The sequence below is a fragment of the Podarcis liolepis genome (assembly GCF_965112155.1).
Source record: "Podarcis liolepis genome assembly, chromosome: 10".
Lineage (NCBI taxonomy): Eukaryota > Metazoa > Chordata > Lepidosauria > Squamata > Lacertidae > Podarcis > Podarcis liolepis.
Window position 1 is genome coordinate 67,360,613 of NC_139562.1, and position 25,432 is coordinate 67,386,044.

The window sequence follows — 25,432 nt, forward strand, 5'->3', positions numbered from 1 at the left end:
AGAAGGTACATCTTGCCCAATGCCCCTCTCCCAGAACGTACACCATACATTGTATCCCTGTTCAGAATTCTACTCACCCCTTTAAGCAGCGGCCAGAGAACCTCCAGCCCATGAGAATCATCATCATTTTAACATCCCTTCTCCCTAAAAATCCGAGGGCAGGTTACATAGCCAATACGTGCCCAAAACTTAACAAATGGGGCATTAGATTCCCCCTTCCTTCTGGAATTTGCACTGATGGGACTCTGAAAAGGGATCCATAATCTAGGCATCAGATTCCATATTTCTACCAGTCCAGGAGCCATTCATCTGACTCCATCTTTCTATTTCCTTTTTCATTTCCTCTTAACAAAGGGAGACAATTAACCTTAAAGAGTCCCCTAATTATGCAGTAATCCTTAGCCCCAGATATCTTACCCAAGTGCCCTCGAAAGTCGATGTCCCCTTATTAGCTCTAGAGATAATTCCCCCTAACTTTCTATTAAATTGCAGCAGGGCCTCAAGTGGTTCGTTGGGACTAGTTAAAGCAGGAGCCTCATCCTTTGCGCAGAACGATATTTTAAAATCTTTCTCCTAATCCCTTTCATGCCAGAATGCTGCCTTCCAGCTATTATCATGGGTTATTTAACAAGCAAAGGCGTGGCAAAGGAGGCAGCTTTGTCCAATGCTACTTTTCAGTAGAACCTATTAGTTGAATTTCTGCATGTCATGGAGTCAATAAACAAAGCAATAGGAAATAGCTAGAGCTGCAACACAGTTGTTTAAAAATGGAATCATACAGTTGGAAGGGACTCAGAGGATCATCTATTCTAGTCCAAACTCCTGCAATGCAGGCAGCATTGAAAATTTGCCAAGCGCATTTTGCACCTGGCTATTGGCCACTTAGGGACGCGGGTGGCGCCGTGGGTTAAACCACAGAGCCTAGGACTTGCCGATGTTGGCTTTTTGCAGTATAGTAACGCTGCAGAGAGCTTGCTGGGGAGACCATGCATTAAAAAGGGACTCAAAAAGTACTTAAACAAGGTTTTAATAAGAAAAACAAAAACTCCATTTACACTAACAACCAAACCAGACCCAACCACCAACCCATCCCCCAGGGTAATGGGAGAGCTAGGTGCTGCTCCTTATATACTACAACCAAATGATGACACACCTTAATCAAATACAACTCAGCAGCACCTGCTATGTTTCACAGCTGTAAAGCTGGGTCTCGTTATCTTGCTCTGGCCCTTGCTCTGGCCCCTTAAAGACATACACATGGAGTGGAACAATGATGAACCTTTACATTTAAAGAAACCATTCAACAGGTCAGCAGTTTGAATCCCCACGACAGGATGAGCTCCCGTTGCTCGGTCCCAGTTCCTGCTAACCTAGCAGTTCGAAAGCACGTCAAAGTGCAAGTAGTTAAATAGGTACAGCTCCGGCGGGAAGGTAAACGGTGTTTCCGTGCACTGCTCTGGTTCGCCAGAAGCGGCTTAGTCATGCTGGCCACATGACCCGGAAGCTGTACGCCGGCTCCCTCAGCGAATAAAGCAAGATGAGCGCCGCAACCCCAGAGTTGGTCACAACTGGACCTAATGGTCAGGGGCCCCTTTACCTTTACCTTATTGGCCACTTGCAACCAAGTGAAGATGCCCGAGTGTCAGGATGGCACCTGACATCTCCACCATCTGGAGGTCCATGCCTGGGGAATTCCTTGGATCTTGATTGTTTTCACACACCAGCAACACATACTGTGAAATTCTATCCCTGATATTTTATCTGAACGAATTTCAGGAACCCAAAAAGTTGTACAGTGGTACCTCGCGTTACAGATGCTTCAGGTTACAGACTCCACTAACCCAGAAATAGTACCTCGGGTTAAGAACTTTGCTTCAGGATGAGAACAGAAATCGTGCTCTGGTGGTGTGGCGGCAGCGGGAAGCCCCATTAGCTAAAGTGGTGCTTCAGGTTAAGAACAGTTTACGGTTAAGAACGGACCTCAGAACGAATTAAGTTCTTAACCTGAGGTACCACTATATTGGAAAATATGACTTTCAAGCTGTCTGGCCCCAAAATGGCAACTAGACATTTTGGCAACTGTAACCCTGGTTTAAGAAGTCCTTTGGTGCCTAGCTTATATATCTGAGCCGGATAGGTGAAGCTGGACCTTCCCCAAGGCAAATGAGGGGAGGTTGGAAGGGGATGCAGGGGACTCGACTACTCTTCCTGGCAGAGAAACACCTGTTGTTGGCAGGAACAGTGCCCATTACTCTAAGGTTCTGTATAGGATGGGACGGGGTGATTGTGGTGATTTTTTTTCATATGGTGCTGAAGTGACTTCAAAACAACCCATATCAGGGCTGCCATATGTACAGATTTTCCCAGACATTGACGGGATTTCAAGGGTGGAACTGATGTCCGAGGAGAATTTCCAAAAGGTGGCGTTTTGTCCTGATCTTAGGCAGGTCAATCAAAAAATGTGTTTTTGGGGTGGTTTCCTTTTAAAAAGCTGAAAAACTTTGGGAGTTGTCTAAAATAAAGTTCAGCAGCTTTCGGGTTTCCCTAAAAAGGAAAGCTCAACAATTTTGGGGTCTTCCTAAAATGGCATGCATTTGATGGGCAGCCGGCGTTTTTTTTCAGTGGTTCCCTTAAAAAAAGCTCCGTTGTGCACACATACCCATGAATTTGTAGATCTGTCTGCGCTTGGCTACCCAGAGCTTAAATACATGACCTTTCACACACCCTTTCCAACACACGCATTTGGAGAGGATCCCTAACTTGGCAGAGAGATAAAGATAGAGAAGACCTGAAACACAGGACAAAACTGTATCAATTCAGGATGCAGCATTTTACAGAAATACGGAACAATCTTGTATCATACAGGACAGGTGGCCACCCGTCCTCAGCCCCGCTGCGGATCAACCACAGCTGCCTCGAAACCAACGCGCGCCCAGCCATGAAGGCTCAGACGAAAAGAGAGCCGCCAGGCCGAGTTTGGCGCCCTGCACCGGCTCGGAAGGAAACTCCTGCTCCGCTTCCTGGCGCCTCGTGCCAGTGTTGGGCCCCGAAGCGCTTCATTCATACTTACCCGGATTCCGCGCTGAAGGAGACCCCAATAACCGTGGGGCGCAGGCGGGCCCTTCCCCAGGACTCCTGGGGAATGCCAAACGTTTACACCGCCATTCCCTCCCGGACGACGCCTCTTTCCAAGCCCGCAGGCCAGGCCACGCCCTCCACGCAGCCATTGCGCTTTTTTCACACCTGAGAGTTGTTGGCTAAAAGGGCTCCCAGGCGCAGGTGTCCGGGCAGGATCGTCACCTGCCGCTTAGAAATAAGCTCTCTCCTTCGATATTTCAGAGAGTCAGAGCATCTCGGATTCGGAAGGACCACCTAGGCCAACTCCCTGTAAGATCACACCTGGTTTTAAGAGCGAAAAGCCATGGGGATCCTTACCCGGGATGGAGGCTTCCCCTGGTGCGTTCTGCGCGCTAAGGCGCAAAGCGCAGGTCCCGGCGGAAGCTCGTTAAAGGAAACTTTCTGCTGGGCGATTTCAGAGACCAGCGGCTTTTTTATCAGCACCCTCTCCCCGCTTTCTGGAACCTCTTTCAGGACTAAAGACAGAAGGACTGTGCAGTTGACTTCCCCCCAGGTTGTCGGGGCTGCAGTCCTGCGCGTTCTTGGACAGCACTGAAACCAACAGAACCCGGTAGGATCATTGAGGATTATTAAATATTATTAAATGTTAAAAATAGAATCAAACATTAAAAACTTCCCTAAACAGGGCTGCCTTCAGATGTCTTAGGGACAGGGGTGGCACTGTGGGGTTAAACCACAGAGCCTAGGACTTGCCGGTCAGCGGTTCAAATCCCCGCGATGGGGTGAGCTCCTGTTGCTCATCCCTGCTCCGGCTCCCTCGGCCAATAAAGTGAGATGAGCGCCGCAACCCCAGAGTCGGTCACTACTGGACCAAACTGTCAGGGGTCCCTTTACCTTTAAAAGTCAGATACTGTAGTTGTTTATTTCCTTGACATCTGATGGGAGGGCGTACCAAAGGGCGACCCCCTTATTTCTGAGCATCACAGTGCTTTCCCACCCACCCTCTTGTGGTTTTGTCTTTCCCCATACTACATCTGCAACCCTCACATATACCTGGTGCCCCCCCAACAAGTGAACTTTTGTTAAAGCAGGCAAGCCTGGTGAGAAACTATGCTGCCTGATCCTAAATGTCTGTGTATACCTGTTTGATGGGGGGTGCTAAAATGCTTCAGTCACAGGAGCCCACTCGAGAGAGCCCCAAAGTTGATGGGCATTGCCACTGAAATGGGGTGTGCCACATCTTGTGGTTGATTTTGTCGGGGCAGGGCTTACTTGGGGCTCCAAATATTTTATTCAAGAAGGCACCCTTGGCTTTGATCATTTTCTTTCTGTGTTATTACCTTTTCTCTAGGAAGTGTGCATGGTTTTCCCCACCCCAACTTCCATTTTATCTTCACAGCAACCTTCTGAAGTAGGTTATGCCGAGAGACAACAACTGACCCAAAGTCACCCAGCATAGCTGAGAGGGGTTTTGAACCCTGGTCTCCCAGGCCCTAGGCCAACCAAAACTCTTAATGACTACACCACATCGATGAGAGGAAGGCACTCTGCAATGCCCACAGGTCTTATTTTTTTCTCATTATGGCCCCATGTTCCAAGACTTGACTCTTAGAGACAGGTGTAAGGGCTGGGGGAGCCAAGACTCAATTAAACCAAAGATTTATTTTCTCTGTCTACAAAGAACCACAGCTTTCAAATGGTTGCTCATATGCATGTTTACTCAGAAGCAAGCTTCGCTAAAAAGAGACCTGCTTCTGAATGAATGTGCTTTAGGTTTCAAGGTTTTACTTCATTGTCCTCAACATTATGCCCCTTTTCACAGGCTTCTGTTCTAGAGTGACTGTCTTTTTTCCTCCCTTTCTGAGCTCTTTTGTCTTTACCGTTGGAGTGAAAGGCAGAAAAGCAGCAACAGGAAACGTTTCCAGGCATGGATATGCAGAATTGAGCTGGTGAACCTGTTTAATTTCTGCCTGAGAGGTGCCCTGATTAGTTAGCCATCTTTGTATTTTATTGATAATTAGTAGTTGTATGCAAGTAAGATGTTGTTGTTTAGTCATTTAGTCGTGTCTGACTCTTCGTGACCCCATGGACCAGAGCATGCCAGGCACTCCTGTCTTCCACTGCCTCCCGCAGTTTGGTCAAACTCATGCTGGTAGCTTTGAGAACACTGTCCAACCATCTCGTCCTCTGTTGTCCCCTTCTCCTTGTGCCCTCAAGCTTTCCCAACATCAGGGTCTTTTCCAGGGAGTCTTCTCTTCTCATGAGGTGGCCAAGGTATTGGAGTAAGATAAATGGCCTTTAATTACTGAAAGTGCTCTGGGGAGGGGGAATGGCTCTTATATATTTGCAGGGGGGCAAGGGAGCATCTTAGGCTAAGAAGATGTTGCTTCTTCTACGAATGGAGTCAGAGAGAGAGAGTCTGCCTCCCCTGAGGTATTTTGTTACCTGCACAGGTGAGGCCTTGCCCACCTCTGGTCACATGCAGAGGAAGTCTCTCCCAGCCCAGGAGGAAACAGGAAATTCCGACTGGCTGGTCCAGACACCCTCTTTTTATGTCCCCTCTAGGAATGTTGTATTTGACTGCTCTGTGTCTCACATCCCACGGGGATGTGGGCATCCCGTGTGGCAGTGGCATGATGGAATAGAACAGTGGCTCTCAAAGGGTTTGGGTGCCACACTGGTGTGACAGGATAGGCTGGCAAGTGTGGCAGGAAGCTTCATTGTTGGATAATTTCTGGAAGTCCCGTGATCATACTATAAAGTAGTTGTGTTCTGTGTGACCAATCAAGCACTTCTTTTTGTTTTCCAATGCATTTCTTGTCAATTGAAAAATCGGTGTGGTGCGAGCAAATGTTTCCTCAGAAAGCGTGGTCCAGAAAAAAGATGCTGAAAACCACTAGGATAGAAGGATCCATTTCCTGTCTTCTGGCCCTGCGACTTAAGGCCGTATTATTTTCCCTTCAGCTGCTAATGCCACCTCTTCTTGACATCTTGCAGTAGTAATAATTCCATACAAGGGTTTCTGTGCCAGCGGAGGAGGAAGGAAGGGCAACCTCTTATTTCGCAGCAGGGACAATGAAGTCATGTGGGTTGCTATTTGCCAACCTCTGTGTGCAGACTAAATAATCTTTGCTCAGAGTGAAACCCATCAAACGAGGTACACAGATGAAGAGGCAGGTGATGTTACTAGGTGTGCTTTAGGGGTTAAACTCTGATCCACCTCTGTCACTGGAAGCCCAGGTAGCAGGGGCATCTTAAGTATATCTGGCACTGTGGTACAAAGATCCCTTCGGCGCCAGCATTTTCCCAGAGTTGCCGACCATTTTACGGCGCTGCTAGCAGCTTTGCAGGGCTGGAGGAGGCAGGCAGTGGCTGGAGGGCGGCTCCTTCGGCGGGGAAGAGGCGAAAGGCTCCAGACACAGTGCTGCTTCAGTGAAGCGGGCGAGGGCGGCAAGCTGATGCCGGGAGGCGCTGCGCTCAGCCTCCACCTCTTCCCTGGCACCCTCCAGAACTTGGCACCCTGGCGCCCCGTACAACTTGCTTCTATGGGCCAGGTGGCTTCAGTGGTTAGAAGCACCTGCTACAAGCTGTGTGAGGTGCAATAGCTACAGCTATTCATTGACCAAGAGAGTTTGTCCACAGTCGTTTAGACCAGAGCTTTCCAAACTGTTCATGTTGGTGACACACTTTTTGTACATGCATCCTTTGGCGACATAGTAATTCACTTTGCATTGTTTCGTGACACAGTAAGACTCTGCCAGCATGCAACACCGCTGCTCAGAGATGTGCACTGATTGTCCAACTGCTACTGGGCCAGGTTCAAGGGTTTACTAATCATATATAAAGCCCTAAATGACTTGGGACCAGTTTTGTTGCAGGATCAACTTACAGTGGTACCTTGGGTCGCATATGCTTCAGGTTACAGACTCTGCTAACCCAGAAATAGTACCTCGGGTTAAGAACTTTGCTTCAGGATGAGAACAGAAATCATGCACCAGCGGCGTGGTGGCAGCAGGAGGCCCCATTAGCTAAAGTGGTGCTTCAGGTTAAGAACAGTTTCAGGTTAAGACCTGACCTCCGGAACAAATTAAATTCTTTACCCGAGGTACCACTGTACTGTATAAATGCCCTCTTGACCACTACAATCTGCCAAACCGGCACTGTTCTAGGGGCCACATAATACTTGATTAACATGTGTCATAAATTTATATTTTGGTGTCGCAGCACCCACACTTTAGAACTCCCTGTCTATTGACATCAGGGAGGGAAGTACAGTGGTACCTCGGGTTACATACGCTTCAGGTTACATACACTTCAGGTTACAGACTCCGCTAACCCAGAAATACTACCTCAGGTTAAGAACTTTGCTTCAGGATGAGAACAGAAATCGTCCTCTGGCGGCGCAGCGGCAGCAGGAGGCCCCATTAGCTAAAGTGGTGCTTCAGGTTAAGAACAGTTTCAGGTTAAGAACAGACCTCCAGAACGAATTAAGTTCTTAACCCGAGGTACCACTGTACCTTCTCTACTCTTCTGGGTGCCTGCTTAAACATGCAGACATGTAGAAGTTACATGTGTTTTTATTTCTTTTTAGCTCCTGTTGATCTTAATCATTTTTGAATATTTTCTGTATATATTTTTATCAACAATTTTTATATTTTCAAAAAAAATTAAATATATTTTATAAAATAAACCACTTAGAGATTTTTCTCTCTTTTCTGTAAAGCGCTTAGAGATTTTCTTACACTCAGGCAGAATGTAAGTTTTGTTAAATAAAATAAAATGCCACTTTTCTTTTGAACGATTAAAAAACAACAACAGCCTTTGTTATGACCAACCAAAATGCCTTATGATAGAGAGCAAGCCTTTGTGTCTTCTAGAAGTCTTTATCAAGCAAAGCAAGAAGAGTGTGTGTGAGAGAAAGCTTGGTTGGAATTGAAGTCATCATGTCTGCATTAGTCAAAAATTCATTTTTCTAGTATCGTCTCAGAAGAGCTGTGTCTTGGGGTTGTTGAGAGGAACACCTGCAAGTCAGCATTTGCCATTCACTGATGTGTGGCCATTCAAGGGAGTGTTACATTGCAGCCAGGATTGCATCTGGGGTGTCTAGATGCAAAAAAAAGAGGAAACTAGAAACCTGATAAGGAGGACTGACCATCAACCAGAACCTGTGTTTGGAAACAAGCCCCACTGAGTTATATTAGGGTTTTACCACCTAAAGCTATGGTTTTCCCAGTAGTGATGTATGGAAGCAAGAGCTGAACCATAAAGAAGGCTGATCATCGAAGAATTGATGCTTTTGAATTATGATGCTGGAGGAGACTCTTGAGAGTCCCATGGACTGCAAGAAGATCAAACCTATCCATTCTGAAGGAAATCAGCCCTAATTGCTCACTGGAAGGACAGATCGTGAAGCTGAGGCTCCAATACTTTGGCCACCTCATGAGAAGAGAAGACTCCCTGGAAGAGACCCTGATGTTGGGAAAGATGGAGGGCACAAGGAGAAGGCGACGACAGAGGACGAGATGGTTGGACAGTGTTCTCAGAGCTACCAGCATGAGTTTGACCAAACTGCAGGAGGCAGTGGAAGACAGGAGCGCCTGGCATGCTCTGGTCATGAAGAGTCAGACACGACTAAGCGACTAAACAACAACAAAAGTGTGCTGAGCATTTCACCCTGAGTTGTGAGAGCTGCTTGGTTTAAAACATCACTCCTCAATACCTCAGCCTTCCAGCTTTGGCCCCGCCATATTCACTGGGAGTTGTCACATATGCCTGCAGAGAACATCCAATCCTTGCCTGTTTGTTAGGGAAGGATTGCAGGGAAGTTCCCGCCCCTTTAATTGTTGTGTCAAAGTCTAGCATCGCATTTGCACCAGGCTAAGTCTTCTTTAATACGCCTAAGCATTTAAATGGTCTGTCAGTCTGTCTGTCTCTCTCTTGTTCAGTGAACGTTTTTTAACTGCTTGCTGTTTTATGGTGATTGCTTTGCGATGGCCTCATTATCACTTCGTAGGAAGCAATTCATGAATTAAATGAAATATCTCGAAGCTATTTCATAACACACACATATATACTGTGTATTTAGGTACTAATTCCTATATGACAACAATTTCATAGCCAATACAGAGTCAACAAGCTAATTGGGTGGCTTGTTGAAGGATAAATGTCTTCAGCAGATGCAGAAGACATAATAGATTTCTGATATATAACAGGAGAGGGTACCAATTTTATGGAGGGAGGGAGGAATGTGTTTTTGTGGGAGTTGTTTTGTATGATCATTTAGTTATCACTGTTTTATGTTTGAAATATTTGTTTACCGTGTAAGGTGCCTAAGACCTTTGGGTATAAGGCAACTTGTAAATCATAATCATATTTCAGCAAGTGTAGAAATCCCCTCTCCTGCATACCTGGTAAAGGGACAAGAGCATGGTCACTTATTCAGTGAATCCATCACCTAGAGTGGCTTTAGACTAGAGAGTGGCTTGCAGTGAGCAGTATCCGTGAGAGAGTTGTTATTGATACAGGGGATATTGACAGAAGTATACTTGACCTGAATATTCCCTGGGAATATGACATTAGCAGGGTTGAGACTGGCATGGGAGTTACTGACAGTCATAGCTGATCCCTTGATCTGCACCGCGTTTACTTGGGAGGAGGTGCTATTGATCTCAATGGAATGTGCTGCCGAGTACGGATGTCTAGGGGACATCAAGGGGACCAAGAAAGCTAATTTTAAACTACATAAGCGATGCATTAATGCGTTGAAAACTGGCTGAGATCTTTTAAGGCCATGCTGCAAGACCCACATCAGCAGCCAGCGCTGGTCCAGAAAATGTCCTGCCACTGCTGCCTTTCAAATGCCCAAATTGCAGTGATTTCTTACAAGACAAGATGGTAGCAACTCTCATTAGAGTGGAGGTTCCTGGCTGCAGTGGCCACTGATTGTGATATGGGTGATTTATTGCCCCAGGGCCAAAATAATTTGGTCAGCCTTGAATCCTATGAGGAGCTATGGTTTGCTGCTCCAACTCAAGCAGAACAAAATGTATTGCGTGGGAGAAGGGGATTTTTTGAGCAGGACCTGGGGGGGGGGTCCTGAGTTCCCTTACCTTTTTTCAATTAAATAATTATTTTATTTATTTATTTTGCCTGGGGGTGCTGGAATATACACCCAATGCCTGAGCCAAAAATCCACCCATATCTGTAATCAAAGTTTTGACAATTTCTAATCCAAATTATTAATAATATCTTACATTTCGCCACTGGCAGGGGGTGGTTGGTCTGGCACTGTCACTGGGCTGGTAATAAGCAAACTTATTGATGAGTTCTCCCACCTTTTTCTCCAGAAAAAAGCACTGGGGACCCCCTTTAACATTATTTTTTTAAAAAAAAATATCGTTACAAATAGAGCAGTTTTTTTGTGTCAGTTGACGTTAACGATGGGAATATTCCATCAGTTCTGACTTGAAACATAAATTAGTAGCCCATATGTCTAAATAGGTATCCGAGTGAGAATGACGATTATAAATGATGCCTTCAAACGTTGGAGAGGGCAGAGACATGTTCCGCGCCCTGAGCAGAGGGAAATGAATGTTGGTTCTTCTGTAAGGGCTGGCAGGGCCGATTTCTATTGTCCACGCTTCAGCGTTTGTGACTTAGTGATTTAGTGCCATCCACAGTTTCATGAGCACGCCATTTTATTTTATACACTGCATGAAAGTCCTGTAGTTTATTGTCCCGTGGATCGTCATTTGTGTGTGTTCGTGTGGTTTTTCCCCTCCACCGTCTCACCCCTTTGTCTGGAGCCCAATCTCTAAATCTCTCCGGACGGCTGCAAGTCTGAGTTCATGCTCACGCTTACGCGGAACCAAGCGCCCAAGGAAATATGTCTTTTGCAGCCTCTGTGGTCCGGCTTGGTTAGCAGGTGGTTCGTGAGGGGCTGGGTTTCCAAAAGCGCAGCAATCGCTGCATCGGCTCTGTTTAGTTTGCCTTTCAGTCCTCTCTGGGTTTCAGAGCCTTTTGCGAACGCGCGTCTGGCGACCTGGGCCTGACAGCCGTTGATGCGCTCCGAAGGCGCGCCTGGATGAACCGGGGCAGGTGAAACCGTGTCAAAAGCGCAGGCCTCTCTCCCGCAGCTGGATTGGGGTAACAGGGCCGGCGGTTCACTGTGGACTCTCACACATTCTGCAGGGGGGGATACACACACACTCTCTCTCTCTTACTTATTTGCAACAGCGGGGTTGCTTTTACCTTTATTCTAGAACTCAGATGCAAGTGCGCAAATTCGGCTCGCCTGCCACAATAAGATACACATATTTTAGCGCACGCAGCGCTGGGTTTTGGTGTTTTTCTTGAGGGGGTTTTGTTTCTGTTTTTTTGCTGCTGCTTTGGATAGGGCTTATTTCTCACCATACACTTCCACAGTGGAGCAATTCTTTCCCTGAGAGGAGCTGGACAGATGGAGTTCAGGTGCAGCGTTCAGGCTTGCCAATTTCCTCTTCGACGTGGACGCGACAGACTAGACGTGCGTTTCCGCTGCCTTTTGACTTTGAGAGAAGGCGAAGGCGTTTATTTCTTGCTTTGACGGAACTGGCTTTCCAAAGGGGGGGGGGCAATAAATACCCAGCCACCCACCTCACCACTCCTCTGTCTCGCTGAGAGGCTGGGAACCTTGCAGAAAGTTTCCTCTTGCTGCCATAGCCCAAGGTTATTGTGTGGAAGATTAGAATTGGGCATGGGCACCCGGAATTTATTTTGATTTCTGGAAGGGGGCAAAGTAAATACTTCAAACAAACAGCTAAAAGTTTCTCCCTAAACAAATGAGAATGGGGCCTTGCCCCTTTGCCTCACATCTGGGGTTCCACAAATCCTAGAAACGTCCGCTATTTCAGGCATAGGCAAACACGGTCCTCCAGATGCTTTGGGACTACAAATCCCATCATCCCTAGTTAACAGGACCAGTGGTCAGGGATTATGGGAGTTGTAGTCCCAAAACATCTGGCGGGCCATTTTAATAGTTTTTATTGACGGCATTTCTATCCCACCTTTCCTCGAGTTGGCGTACAGGATTGTCCCGCTCTCCACAACAACCCTTTGTGGTAGGTTAGGCTGAGACACTGGCCCAAGGTCACCCAGTGAGCTTCCTGGCGAGTAGGGATTTGAACCCTGCTCTCCCCGGCGCTCTAACCGCTATCCGCGCTGTCTTTAGCAATGGGGGGGGGGAATGCCCCCACCAAGTGGGGAAAAGGCGGTTATGCGATCCTTCACCAGAAGCGTAGATGTCAAGTTCAGGTTACCCCGGCGGAAGGCGAGGTCTCGCCCACACCCTGGGCAGAAAGCGGCCCTTCCGACTCGACGGGGCGCGCTCCTTCGGATTCCCAGCTGCCCGCGATGGGAAGCGGCGCGAAGCTCGTGCCTTTGGTGATATTGGCGATCTAATCGCCTCTGGGTTCAGATATTGCCCTGAGGTTGCGATGCGTTTGCCTGCTAATGGAAAGCCCAGAGGGAGAGGGCTTCGACCACAAGTAAATGTAAGTGAGCAAGAAAAGCAGGAGAGAGAGAGAGAGAGAGAGAGAGAGACGGCGTAAAGCGAGACACAACTTCCGTGGAACCATGCAATGTTAGTTCTGGGTGAGACCCGTTGTGCTCACTGGGGCTTATTTCGGAGTCAATCTGGCTGGACTCGGTCTGTACGTGGAGCGCAGATAAAGCTGCTTTCCTCTTCTCTCCCCCTCCAGGTTACATAAGATACGTAATTTAGAAAGGCGCAGGGGGGGGGATAACAAAGGCTGTATTTGGGTGTGTTGAAGGGCTGGAAGTTCAATTCAGTTCTAGTACTCAGAACGAATTCCGACGTTCAGGCTTCTTTCATTCGAAGTCAGGGGTTCCCAGACCTTTCTGCCCCACAGACCACTTGAAAATTGCTGGGGGGTCTTGACGGACCTTTCTGCCTGTTGTAGCAGCCGCGGCAATGCGCTCTGTTACATGCTGTGCGATTTTGCATTGTCCGTGCTTCTTCAGTTTCTTATACATTGCAGTTAATTACAGACTCCAAACTGTAATACAATAAAATGCAATACTGTCTTCGACCCTAAATTCACAGGCATGTCCTGAGTGAAGCTTGTCTCGTGTTCCAATGGTAGGTTGCCATATTTCAAAAAGTAAATTTCTTGAGCTTCTTTAAGGAAACCACCGACATTGTTGAGCTTTTATTTTTGGGAACAAACAAAAAAATAGTGATATTATGCCTTTGGAGCTGCTTGCGCTGTTTTTTCCATCGGGATTTTCCTGACATTTTGCCAATTCGGCAAAATTTTCCCCTGACGCCATTTTTTACACCCGAAAACTAGGACATCTCAGGAATTTTCCTGAGGTATGGCAAGCCTAGCCAATGGCCACAGTTTGGGAATCTCTGTTAAGTGTATGTCTTTTGCACCAAACTCCACTTGGTGGATCTGGGCAGTTCTAGCTTTCTGTTTTAAAATTAAAAAAGTAGATCGCTTTAGTCTGAAATCATCCCTTCCGTCTCCTAAAAGAGTCGCTTTAACACGGGCCCATTCTGCACTAGACATTTAAAGCATTATCATACAGCTTTAAACTGCTACGGCTTCCCCGCAAGAATTCTGGGAATTGTAGTTCCTTAAGGGTGCTGAAAGTTGTGCGGCAGTCCCCTCCCAGAACTACAATTCCCAGAATTTCCTAGCGAGAGAGATGTTAAAGCACCCTAGGAAACGGGAATAGGAGTCTCCTGACAACTCTCAGCATGCTTAAGGAACTAGAGTTCCAAGGATTTTTCGTGGCAAACTCTGATTGTTTAGAGGGGTATGATACTGATTTAAATGTCTAGTGCAGATGGCGCCTGAATTATTCTCTCCCTGAAACGGGTAGGGTTTTTCTGCGACCTTAAGCATCCCTGGCCTAGGCTTCCGGTCTTCCTCCCTCGTTTCTTCCTTCCCTTGGAAGAAGATTTGGGAGTTCGCCTGATTTGCCTGCCCAGGAGAAGCGACCCGCTCCTGGTTTCGGCTTGGGTAGAGGGCACATTGCCAAGCAATCCTTCTCTGGGCCGTTTCTGGTAGAATCTGGCGCTACTTTTCTTTCCGGAGTCTCTAGCAAAACTGTAAGGATCGATGTTACTGGTGGTGACCGGGTCGCTCTTTAAAACGTCCGCACCTCACATCCTCGCTGATAAGTCAGACTCAAGACTCTGGGCAATGGGCACGTACTTCGAGATACAGTAAAGAGCCGGCTTTAGGCTAAGAGAGCAAACGGATTGACTGGTGAGCCAGCGCGCGAGTTTGCGCGCAGCTAATCCACTGGCTCTGGCAGACCTATCTTCCGAGGAAACAAGCTTAGTTAGGATGGAGACATTTTATAGTTGTGGTGCCTTGAAAAACCAAAGGCATATATAAGATGACAGGTTTCGCTTCCTCCGATGCAGAAAGCTGCGGTTCTTTAGGTTGAGAGCCAACAGGGCTGGACATGATGGGCATGAACTTCTACACAAACTTGCCTACGATCCAGCTGCAATTCTATACTGCCAAGTTCTTACGGAACTCAAGAGGATTTCCTTTTCAATCAACCAGTTTAGGATGACCACGCGTGACTGGAATTCTGCGCACTTGCGCAGAGCGATCCTACGCACTTGCAGTCCCATCTGCTTCCAGGAGGGTCTTCCTCCCAAGTTTATGCATTTAGGGCTGTTGCCTAACTTTGGAGAATTTCAAGGGCAGAAGTGCTTCGGAGAAGCATTCCGAAGTAACGCTGCATTGTGGCGTGAATTCGGCTTGGAAAGGGAGATCTTTTCCCTTCCCGGTGACACTTTCCATTTCAGCCTAGTCTGTTCTTTTTACTCTCTGGCTCTTTCTCTCTCACACTCTTTCTTTTCACTGTAAAACCAGAATCCGGCGCTAGATTGCCCAAACTCCTCCTCAGTCCGGCGTTGTCTTAACGGCAGAGCCAGTAATTGCCGCTTTGGGACCCGGTTTCCTACGCTCCAGCGACGACGCGGCGTGTCGTTTCGCCTCCTCCCAAACACATGTCAGAGAAAAGTCGATCTCAGAAAGACCAGGAGCGAGCCAGCTGTTGAGGCGCTAAGGAAGCGAAAGCTTCGCCTGAAATAGTTCCCAGCCGAGGAGGCGAGGGGCCAAATCCATTCCCTTTAAAATTCGACGGCGCGGGATTGATGGAGGACGCGGCGAGGTGCCCCAGAAGTAAATGGGGAGTCGGGCAGATAAGATATTTTTATTAAATAATAAACAGATTAAATATAATAGGAGGAAGATAAGTGACCAAAATGTTTCCTTGTCGCCCAGGTGAGCCGGTTCACCTGTACGCTGAAACCAGCCTGGTTTGCCCCCTCGCGCCACAACTGCGCCCGTCTGGCGTCTGCCTCGGGGGCCGAGGGACGGGAACCTGAGCTTCCCTCGGGGGAGAGAACTTTTGCGCCAACCCATCTGCTGTGGGGAAGGGCTCCGAGGGAGAAAACCCCCACCTCCCCGCTGGAAGGGAGTAAATGCAGGACTCATTGGGCGTCGGAGGGAAAGGGCTTGCCGCGTCTCGTTAGATCTGCACGGTCTTTCGACGTATCCCAGCTAACGCAGAGCTGCCCACGAGTCCCATTAAATGCTAGGGAGGGTGATTCTGCCGTGATGTATTTAAGAGGCCAGCCTGACGACGCTGGTCGCGTATATTCTAGTTGTGGGGATGGAATGAGGAGGGGGCGAACCGTGTGCGCCCCCTCGAGCTCCTTGACGAAAAAGGGTGGGGTAGGCATGCAATAAAGGAAGGAATGAATACACAGAATTCTTATCCCAAATGCCCTTAAAAGAGAAGCACCCGCAAAGAGCTTTACGGCATTTCTCCTGTGGGGCACGGGACCAGCCACTCGCGGTGGGCATGGGACGGGTATGTGGAAAGGAAAGAAATATTCCACGCCTCTCTAGTCCCACTTGAGTTACAAAGCTTAATGCGTCGCGGTCGTTTTTGGAGCGTTTGTAATAATATATGTTGGTGGTTTGTTTGTTTGATTGATTGATTTTGTTTTTTTGTCCAGTACAATCGGTGGGTGTTTTTTCTTTTCTTTTCTTAATTCATTCCTTTGTGCTGAGGGTGCTGTGAAGCTATTAGGAAACATTGGATTTAATACACAAGCCAACCCCGCATTCTGCTGCCCGTTTGCGTCCTCTCGGCGGAGGAAATCCACGCCCGCGCCTTCCCCGGCCTGTTTACATAGCCCTTGGCCCCGGGGACCGAAAGAGAGATTTGTCGTTAATTAGTGGGTCATCTGAAAGCGGAGAGGCTCCAAACCAATTTGCCCCGAAACGGCCCTGTAATAGCCCTGCAATTCACTTCCTTGGGCTCGTTCCAAATTTGAAGGGTGGAGGCTGTCTTCCGACGGCAAAGCCTCGCTCGCTCCCGCCATTCAGCCGGCAACTCACAAGCGAGAGAACCGGGATCTGTTTCTCTTTTAAACCTAAGAGAATCCGCGTGGTTTCTGTTTGGTTAATGAAACTGGTTTAAAGCTAAACGCTAGTTTGTTCCCGGGAGCTCTGAAAAGTACCAAAAGCTCCGAAAGGTTCCTTTGAAGGAACACCTCGCTATTTAGAGCACAGCGAGGCTGTGTTGCTAAGCAGCCTCTAGAAAGCAGGTTGGACTGAAAGCCCAGTCTGAGGTGAGATGGGGGAAATGACTCCAGAAATTCCCTTACTCGCTGGGTGAGCAATCTGGAGCCATCAAAATCGACGGCGGTGGGGGAACCACCTCTTCCTCGTTGATTTCAATGTGATCTCTCACTGTAGCCTCCCGAGTTCTCGCTGGGAGAGCTGACCTCTGGTTTTCGCGCTGGGCATTTTGCCGTCTGTCTCTCCCCACCCCCAATTTGCAGTGGTTGGGGTCGCCCTTGCTTGAATAGCTATTGAAAGTTTGGTCTTGGGCGAGGCCATCATCCTCAACGCTCTGGAAACCTGGGTCTCCCCGACGGCTTCCTCCTTTGCATCCGGCTTGCCCGTCTACACTGGGACGCCCCGTCTAACACCCGCTCGGAGCTGCAGCCGCCGCCGACAGCCCCGCGCTTTTCCTCGGGAAAGCGAAGCGTTTTTGTTTCTTGGGAAGGGCGGCGCGTTTGTCAAAAGGCCAGGCGTCCAAAGGACTACCTCCGAAGTGGCACCGAGAAAGGAGGGGAGGGAGGGAGGGAGGAAAGAAGCAGCAGACCCGGGGCAGAAGCAGAGCAGCCAAGACGGCGCCCAGGTGCACAGCGCGGGGATGTCGGCCTGGGCTGAAACTGACAAGCAGGCAGCGCAGCTACCCCTCCTTTGTCCGAGAGAAGCCCATCGCCGTGGCCCCCCAATTTCCCTGATTTAGAGGTCACGCCGCGAATTGTCTTTCCTTTTATGATTATAAAGGAAAAGATGATGTCATTTAAAGGCAAACAAGACCATTGATCTGGAGGCCTCTGAAGCCTGTGTAAGGTAAGGAGACTGGGAATAATAGGAGGGGAGAGGAGAAGGAGGGGGAGACCCAGAGGCGGAGGGGGAGGGGAGAGCCACCTCCTTCCCTCTGGGCGGGGGGAGGAGGCGGAGGAGGATCGGGCGCCAATGGAAAGTAGCCTCCTGATCTTGGGAGCGGGGAGGGAAGGGGGTTCCACTTTCCTCTCCCCCCCCCCCCTTCTCCTCCTAATGCCTGTTGGAAGCGAATTGAGCAATTATCTAGTTTACCTTCTCCTCTTGGAAGTTAACGATTGGCGGGATCGTGGCTGCTGCTATTGACCCAACACTTTCCATTGAGAGAGAAAACGAGGGAGAGAGGCGAGGAGGAGCAGACAGGGGCGACCGTCCCCCGCCAAAGGCGCGCAGAGGCGGCGATGGGCCGGCACGAGTCCGTCGGGATGCGCAGGCTGGTGCCGCCGCCGGCCGTCGAGATGGAGAGGCAGCTGTCGGCGGTCCAGACGGCGAGCGAAACGGCGAGGGCGACGGCGGCGGTGGGCTTGGTGTGGGCATCGGAGGACGAGGCGTCGCGGGTGGCAGCAGCCGCGCGGGGCTCCGTCGGCTCGGCTCAGTGAGCGGGCTGCGGAGGGGCAAAGGCAGCTGGAGAGGCGCCCAGGCAAGCGAGCGGCCAGCCATGAACAATAGCGGCCAGCCGCCACAGCAGCAGCACCCCCCGACGGCTGCCAAGAGCCTGGCCGCTCCTCGAGCCAACATGTTGAGTGCCTCCAAGCCTTTGGCATTCTCAATCGAGCGCATCATGGCCCGGACGGCCCCGGAGCCCAAAGCCCTGCCGCTGCTGCCCCACTTCTTGCAAGGAGGGGGCCCCAAAAGCGCCGAGCAGCACGTCAAGCCGCAGCAGCAACAGGCGGAGGCGGCGCTCAGCCTGGCATCTTCCATCCCTTGCATGATCCCTTTCGTGCCGCTGGCCTACGAGCCCTTAGCCAAGGCGGGCTCGGAGCCCAGGAAGCCCCCGATGGACCCGCCGCTGCCGCCCTCCCCCTCTTCTTCCTCGTCGGCGGCGTCTTTGAGCTGCGCGCTGAGCCTCAAGCCGCCGTCGGGGGACCTGCAGCCCCTGCAACAGCACTACAAGCTTGTCCGGCCCCGCGTGGTCAACCATTCCTCCTTCCACGCCCTGGGCACCCTGGGCTACTTCAGCCGCGCCACCGAGCCGCCGCAACCGCCGCCGCCGTCGGGCCTCAGCCTCCACCCAGTGGCGTCCTATTTCCTAGGCTCGCCGCTGCACGCCTCCTCTCCCGCCGCCTTGCACGCCCCGACGGCGCCCAAGGCCTACCTGGCGGAGAGGAACAAGCTGCACGTGTTGCCGCCCGGCCCCGACAAATACCCGACGCCGGCCTTCAAGGATTTGGCGCACGCCCAGCTGCACAGCGCGGCAGCCGCAGCCGCCGCCGCAGCTGCCGCCGCCGCCGCGCACCTTCTGGCCACCGACAAGCTGCCCTTCAAGAACGTCGGGGCGGACTTCAGCCGCGGCTCGCCCAGCGCCAAGCCCAAAGTCTTCACCTGCGAGGTCTGCGGCAAGGCAAGTGCCGGATCCATCCCCTCTCCCAAATCCGATCCGCCAAGGCGGCCGTCGAGGCTGCTGTTTGCTGCGGCTGCTGCGCTGGCTTTCTCGCGCACCCTTTCTAATCGCGTTTCTTGTCTCTTTCTGCTTTCACTTTCTGACCCCTCCCCTTCCCCCTTCAAGGTCTTCAACGCGCACTACAACCTCACGCGCCACATGCCGGTGCACACGGGAGCCCGGCCCTTTGTCTGCAAGGTCTGCGGCAAAGGCTTTCGCCAGGCCAGCACACTCTGTCGCCACAAGATCATCCACACCCAGGTACCGACCGACCGCGCGTGATTGCTTGCTCGTTCGCTCTCCCTCCGCTCTGCGCCCAGCAAACGCGCGGATTTCCCGACCGCCGCGTACAAAGCCAACAGCCACGCGCGGCTCCCACTCGACGGCTCCGCGCCGTGGCTCTGCAAGCCTCCTCCCTTCCCGTCCCTGGTCCGTCGAACTGGCCAGCATCTGACTCTCTCGACCCTCTGTCTGAGTTAGACTGTTCTGCCTCCTCGACGTGCGGAATGTTTGTTTTCTGGAGGCAGTAACTGGAAAGCTAGCTGTTCGTCGTGTGTGTGTGTGTGTGTGTGTGTGAGAGAGAGAGAGAGGGGGGGAGGGGGGAAGAAATACTAGTCTTTTTTTCTTTCCCCCCTTCCCCAACAATAGGGGACATTTACAATTGGTAAATGTCCCCTAGACAGCCACCTCTCCACATTTCCCTTCCCTCCCTTTCCCCCACTACTGCCTCTCACTCCGTCGGCTGTTTATTTCACTAGGGCCGCCATCCTGAAATGCGCTTCCTCGGAAGTAAGCCCGACTAAACTCACATCCCACCAAGCGCGATTAGGCTCCGAGTTCCAGCTTCGGTATTCTCCCTCCCCGCAACCCCGCGCGAGTCTCCAACAGACTTGAGGGGCGCTCGCCGCCAGAGTTTAAACTTAACAGGACGAGGCCCTCTCCGGTAGCAAAGGAAGCTGATCTTCTATCCAAGCGAAAACAGCACCTTCCTCCCCAGTTCTTGCTGTCCTGGGGGGTGGGGGAAAAGAGAGCCAGGATTGTGCCCCGCTTGGAGAGAAGCTGCAAAACGGACTGGCTTTTGATTGCGTTTGTCTCTCCTTAAAATTTTTAAAAAATAAAATACAGGAGAAGCCTCATAAATGCAACCAGTGCGGGAAAGCGTTTAACCGGAGCTCCACGCTGAACACGCATACGCGGATCCACGCGGGCTACAAACCTTTTGTCTGCGAGTTTTGCGGGAAAGGGTTTCACCAAAAAGGTACGACTCTGCATTCGATGGTGTCGTTGTTGTTTCAGCGCGCGCGCACACACACCCTTTTTTCCTCCCGCGTCCGATGTTCAAAACGAATATGCTAAAAAAAAAATTAAAACGGATATCAAACGGATATTTTTTAAGCGTGTCTAAAATGTTACGCAAGCATTATTGTTTGTGTGAGCTCGGAGAGTTACGTTGCGGGAAGACGAACGGAGGATCCCCGCTGTTATACAAAACCAGGAGCAAAAGATAGAGAGAGAGAGATATCTATTTAGCTTCTCCAATTGTTGTTTTTCTGAGATGGCCACTTCTGTTTAATTGGGGTGAGGGGCAAAGCGTTAGTGTGGATTTAAAAACGCGAGATCGATTGCAATTATTGTGAGGATAATTGGGATTAACAACTTAGTTTGTGCAGGTTTATGCGGAAATAAGTGCCACTGATTTCCGTGGGCTTGCTTAGAAATAAGGCCGCAATTTCCTGAACCCAGTGGGACTTACTTGTGAGGCGGCGCGTATATTATTGAAACCCAAGGCAGCGATGTCTTGCACTCTTACCTGGGAGTAACCCAGTCGAGCCCGACGGCACTTATTTCCAAATAAACGAACTATAGGCTTGCAAGTGTTAACCGGAGTCTTATGAGCGTAAACTCCGAATACTCTGCACGGTTCTGTTTGTAGATGCAAATTGCAAAAGGAAAACCCGGATCCACAACGCACCGCTTCGGATTAAGATGGTTCCGCTTCATTCCCATCTTAAATATTTATTTGTGAAGAAAATCTTTAAAAATAAAATTCGTAGATTTTGTTTAGTACCGCATTGTGGGTTATTCCAGTCCTAATTTAATCCACCCCAAAGCGGTTTGATTTCGCTGGCTAACGATTTTATTTTGGATGAGGGAGAAGGAGAGGAAAGGGATTTAAACCGCTTTATTATTTGGAGTACCCCGGTTCCTGAAGGTCAGTCTGGAAGTCAGTTCACGGAATTTTGTCCAAATAAGCGGCGTTTTGGATCTGGGCACACAAATCGGCTACCCAGGAGCGTCCCAAGATTTCAGTTTCTTTGGATTTTGGTGTCTGTCTGTTTGCGTGTGTGGTTTTTTGTTCCATTGCTCGTTTCGTTCTTGTTTTAAAGTAGAAAAAACTAAAAAGAATTTGAATTCTTTCGACGGAATGGACTCGGGAATGCCAACCGAAGAAGTTAACCCGAGCTAGTTTTGTGTTGTTGGTTTTTTGGGGTTTTTTTTTGTTTGAAGCGGGGTGTGTGGGTGTGGGTGTGCGCGCGCTTGGGCTGTGTGTGCTTGGGGGGCGGGAGAGGGTCTCCCCACGTGCCTCACTGAGCGCCTCGCCCTGTTGTTTGTGTCCCCCCCCCCCACCAAACAGGAAACTACAAGAACCACAAACTGACGCACAGCGGCGAGAAGCAGTTTAAGTGCAATATCTGCAACAAAGCCTTCCACCAGGTGTACAACTTGACTTTCCACATGCACACCCACAACGACACCAAGCCCTTCACCTGCCCCACCTGCGGCAAAGGCTTCTGCAGGAACTTTGACCTCAAGAAGCACGTCCGCAAACTGCACGACACCAACGGCAGCGGCGGCTCGAGCGTGGCTCCCTCGCGAAGCGCCGTCGAGCCAGAACTGCAGCCGCCGCCGCCGCAGCCAATGCTGCTTCACCGCCCGTGAGGCGCACCGCCGCCGTCCGCCCTTCTTCTGCATGCACTTCGACGGCGGTCCGCGCTTCTCCCGCGCTCCCTCCAGAGAAAGCCGTCGGGTTTTTCTTCCCCTCTGGGACTGCTGGAGAAAGATAGAGAGACAAGGAAATTGCTTTGGGTTGTTTTTTCTCTCTGCCCCCGACAGTCGGGGAAAGAAAGACTCGCGTCTCCCCGCGTGAGCCGGGGAGCTGGTTTTGAGAAAACCAGGACTAATGAAACGTTACTTCGGGCGTATATTTATTGAAAAAGCTGGGTCGAGACCCGGCCGGGAAGTCTGCCTAGAGTTGCCAGGTGCTCACCTCCAAGAGGGGTGCGGGGAAGAGACCCCCTTTTGCTATGAAAGTCCCCTGTCCTTTTTTGAAAAGGCCCCTTCCTTTTAAAGGACTTCCATTCGCTCCAGAATTTCTTGCAGCGCCCAATTGGTGTCTCTTGTGTGTGAGAGAGTGTGAGAGAGATTTTAAAGCGTCGCCCCCACATCCCAAACTCTGGGGTATCCCTTGCTCAAAGGAGTCCTTCTAAGTACCCTGCCCCACCGAAAACAGCGGGAGGGGGCGCTCCCTTTTCAAATGCCACCTTCGACGTGCGCCATTTCAAACTTCAGCGCGCCCGGCGCTTTATTCAGCGGCTGTTAGGTCCCGGGTATTTAAATGCAGGATTCCCTGCCTAAGGTTATCCAAATATATATTCTAAGCTCGGGTTCAGCAACCGGTGGCAAGGGTTTTCTAGCTGAAGGGACGCTGACTTACGTCGCAGGCCCTCCTGTCCTTGCCGCAAGGCCCCAGTCCCACCCATCTGCGGTGCCCCGGGAGCGCGACTGACCTTTCTTGGGAAGAGATCTGCGTCCTTCCCAAAGTGGTAGCGGCCTTCCAGCGGGGATCTCCCCTTAGCAAAGAGTCGCCTTCCCGCCCCGCTGTAGAAAACGGAACCGGCGTCTCTTTAAAGTTCAGCGGTGGCTCTGCACTGCAAGGACGGCCCCTCGACGGTCCGGAAAGCGTCACCCCACTTGAGCTCAGCTCCACGGTCGTGTGTGTCACCTTAATTCAGAGTGTGGCTCGTCTAACTGTGTGCGTGTATGAGAGAGAGAGAGACGCCTTTTAAAATATAGCAGACCCCTCCTTTGGCACGGAAGGTCTCATCCTTGAAGGGATGCGTCCCCAAGACGATCTCTTGTTCCCCGACATCCAACAGTGTGTTATTTTGGGCTCTGACAACCCTCGATATTCATCCCTCGAATTCGGTCGCTGTATATAGAATAACCCCGTCCCCTCCTCCCCGAAAAAGAAATGTGTCGATTGACTTTGCCGGCTGGCTGAATCTCGGATTCTCGATTTTCCCCCTTTCCCCGACGGTCTTCTCCCTCCTACTCCTCCTTCTCCCTCCCTTGTGTCTCATCCCCAACCATCGCCAACTCTCCTCTCCTCGACCTTCGTGATCTCTTGTGAACGGGGACGGGGTTGGCTTCAGTTTTGTACGGATCTGAAATTCCCGGTTGTATTTTTAAAAGAATTATTATTATTATTATTATTGCACGTGCCAAAAAAAAAAAAAAGACTTGGTGGATCTGGTGGCAAATAAACGGGCGAAGCGCCCCTTTCAAGCAGAGTGCGTTGGCTCTTGGCGACTCGAGGTGGCGGGGAGGGAGAGAACGGGTCGTGGATCGGCGCCAGGGGAGTCGCTTGGCCTCGCCGTCGGAGCTGCGAGGCCTCCCGGCCGCCGCCCTTTGCTTGCGAGGCTCCGCCCGACACGAGTGTCGTCGAACTGCCAAGCGCTCCTTCCTGTCCGCTTGCCAAAGCGCTGATCCAACTGCTAAAGACTTTAATTAAGACTCGGGGGTAATTAGTTCGGATTGATCAAAGCTCAGCGACTCGAGATGATTCGCGGCCAGCCAGAGCGCGCGTCCCTCAGCCAGAGCGCGCGTCCCTCCTCCGCTCCTGTTGACAGAAAGGCGAGAAGGAAGCGTGCGCCATAGCGCGCAGTCCGAGGACGGCTTCCCTGATCTCCTCCACCTCCTGGCGACTGCAGGTCAGGCAGGCCTGGGAGAACCCCTCCCTCGGCCTCAACCTGGGCCCGGCAAATGGGGCGAAAGAGCCCACCGAGGGCTCCCACTCTCGCACCCTCTGGATCCATTCCGGATGACTTGGGGTCGCCAAAGGAGGCGGCGAAGACTGTGGGTGGCCGGCACGCCGCGCGTTTAAAGCGCATAGCTTCCTCCGATTGGTGCTGGGAACTGTAGATTATCAAGGGTCCTGGGACCTTGGGCGCAGGGAGGGCTAACCAGGGGTCAGCAAACTTTTTCAGCAGGGGGCCGGTCCACTGTCCCTCAGACTTTGTGGGGGGCTGGACTATATTTTGGAAAAATAAATAAAATGAACGAATTCCTATACCCCACAAATAACCCAGAGATGCATTTTAAATAAAAGGACACATTCTACTCATGTAAAAAGACACTGGTTCCCAGACCGTCCGCGGGCCGGATTGAGAAGGCGATTGGGCCGGATCCGGCCCCCGGGCCTTAGTTTGCTTACCCATGGGCTAGACTATAATTCCCAGGAGCCGCCCCTCCCATTAAATGCAGCCAGCAACGGGGAAATCAGGAGGCAGCGTTTCCTTTTCTCACGACGGTCGAGAGCTTAGAAGGTTTTTGGCAGCCAAGAAACAAGCCAGAGAGCATTGCGAGGGTCAGAACCAGTCCGCTGGTGTGGATCTATTATAATTCTTGTTACTATATATTTTTAAGTAGCGCCCGGTGTATTCTGGAATAGGAGGGCATATAGGACGGGAGGCAGACGGCTAAAATACGTCTGGCGAAGCGAGTGGCAAGAGAGCAAATCAAAGGCCAAAAGGAAGAGAGAGAAAAGGCAAAGGGGGGGAGGGTAGCGCCCTAGGGCAACTGGGGGCGGGGTCTCGGTGGGGCTAGGCGGCCTTTCACCCGTGGCCAATGCAGGCCTTGGGTTGCGGGGGCGTCCTTGACGTTTTGTGTTCCCCGGAGTCTCCCGCTTTCTTTCAGCTAGGGGCAGTGGCGTAGCGTGGGGGGTGCAGGGGGGGGGCCGGGCGCACCGGGCGCAACATCTGGGGGTTAGGGTTAGGGGGCGCAAATCCACGGGTTAGGGGGCACAAATTACTTGCCTTGCCCCGGGTGCTGACAACCCACGCTACGCCACTGGCTAGGGGTTATATATAGGCAAGTGCCTGCGTGTGTGTGTGTATCTAGACCAAGTTTTCATAGAAAATCACAGAACTGTAGAGTGAAAGGGACCCCCGGAGTCATCTAGTCCAACCCCCTGCAATGCAAGAATCTTTTGCCCGACGTGGGGCTCAGATTTTGTTTT

At 50.8% G+C, this 25,432-nt stretch overlaps 1 protein-coding gene across 1 annotated transcript; it reads left to right on the forward strand.

Moving 5' to 3' along the window:
• Positions 1-15,207: 15,207 nt before the first annotated feature.
• On the forward strand, positions 15,208-23,643 carry FEZF1 (FEZ family zinc finger 1). Its single transcript, XM_083462479.1, has 5 exons — positions 15,208-17,543; positions 17,806-19,095; positions 19,261-19,395; positions 20,260-20,392; positions 21,770-23,643. Exons 2-5 carry the CDS (start codon positions 18,193-18,195, stop codon positions 22,072-22,074), a joined length of 1,476 nt encoding a protein of 491 aa, XP_083318605.1. The 5' UTR covers positions 15,208-17,543; positions 17,806-18,192; the 3' UTR covers positions 22,075-23,643.
• Positions 23,644-25,432: the final 1,789 nt, after the last annotated feature.

Coding starts and splice junctions, on each gene's coding strand:
- FEZF1 (XM_083462479.1), top strand. CDS start 18,193: ATGAACAATAGCGGCCAGCCGCCACAGCAGCAGCACCCCCCGACGGCT. Junction 19,096..19,260: donor CCTGCGAGGTCTGCGGCAAG/GCAAGTGCCGGA, acceptor TCCCCCTTCAAG/GTCTTCAACGCGCACTACAA. Junction 20,393..21,769: donor GAAAGGGTTTCACCAAAAAG/GTACGACTCTGC, acceptor CCCACCAAACAG/GAAACTACAAGAACCACAAA.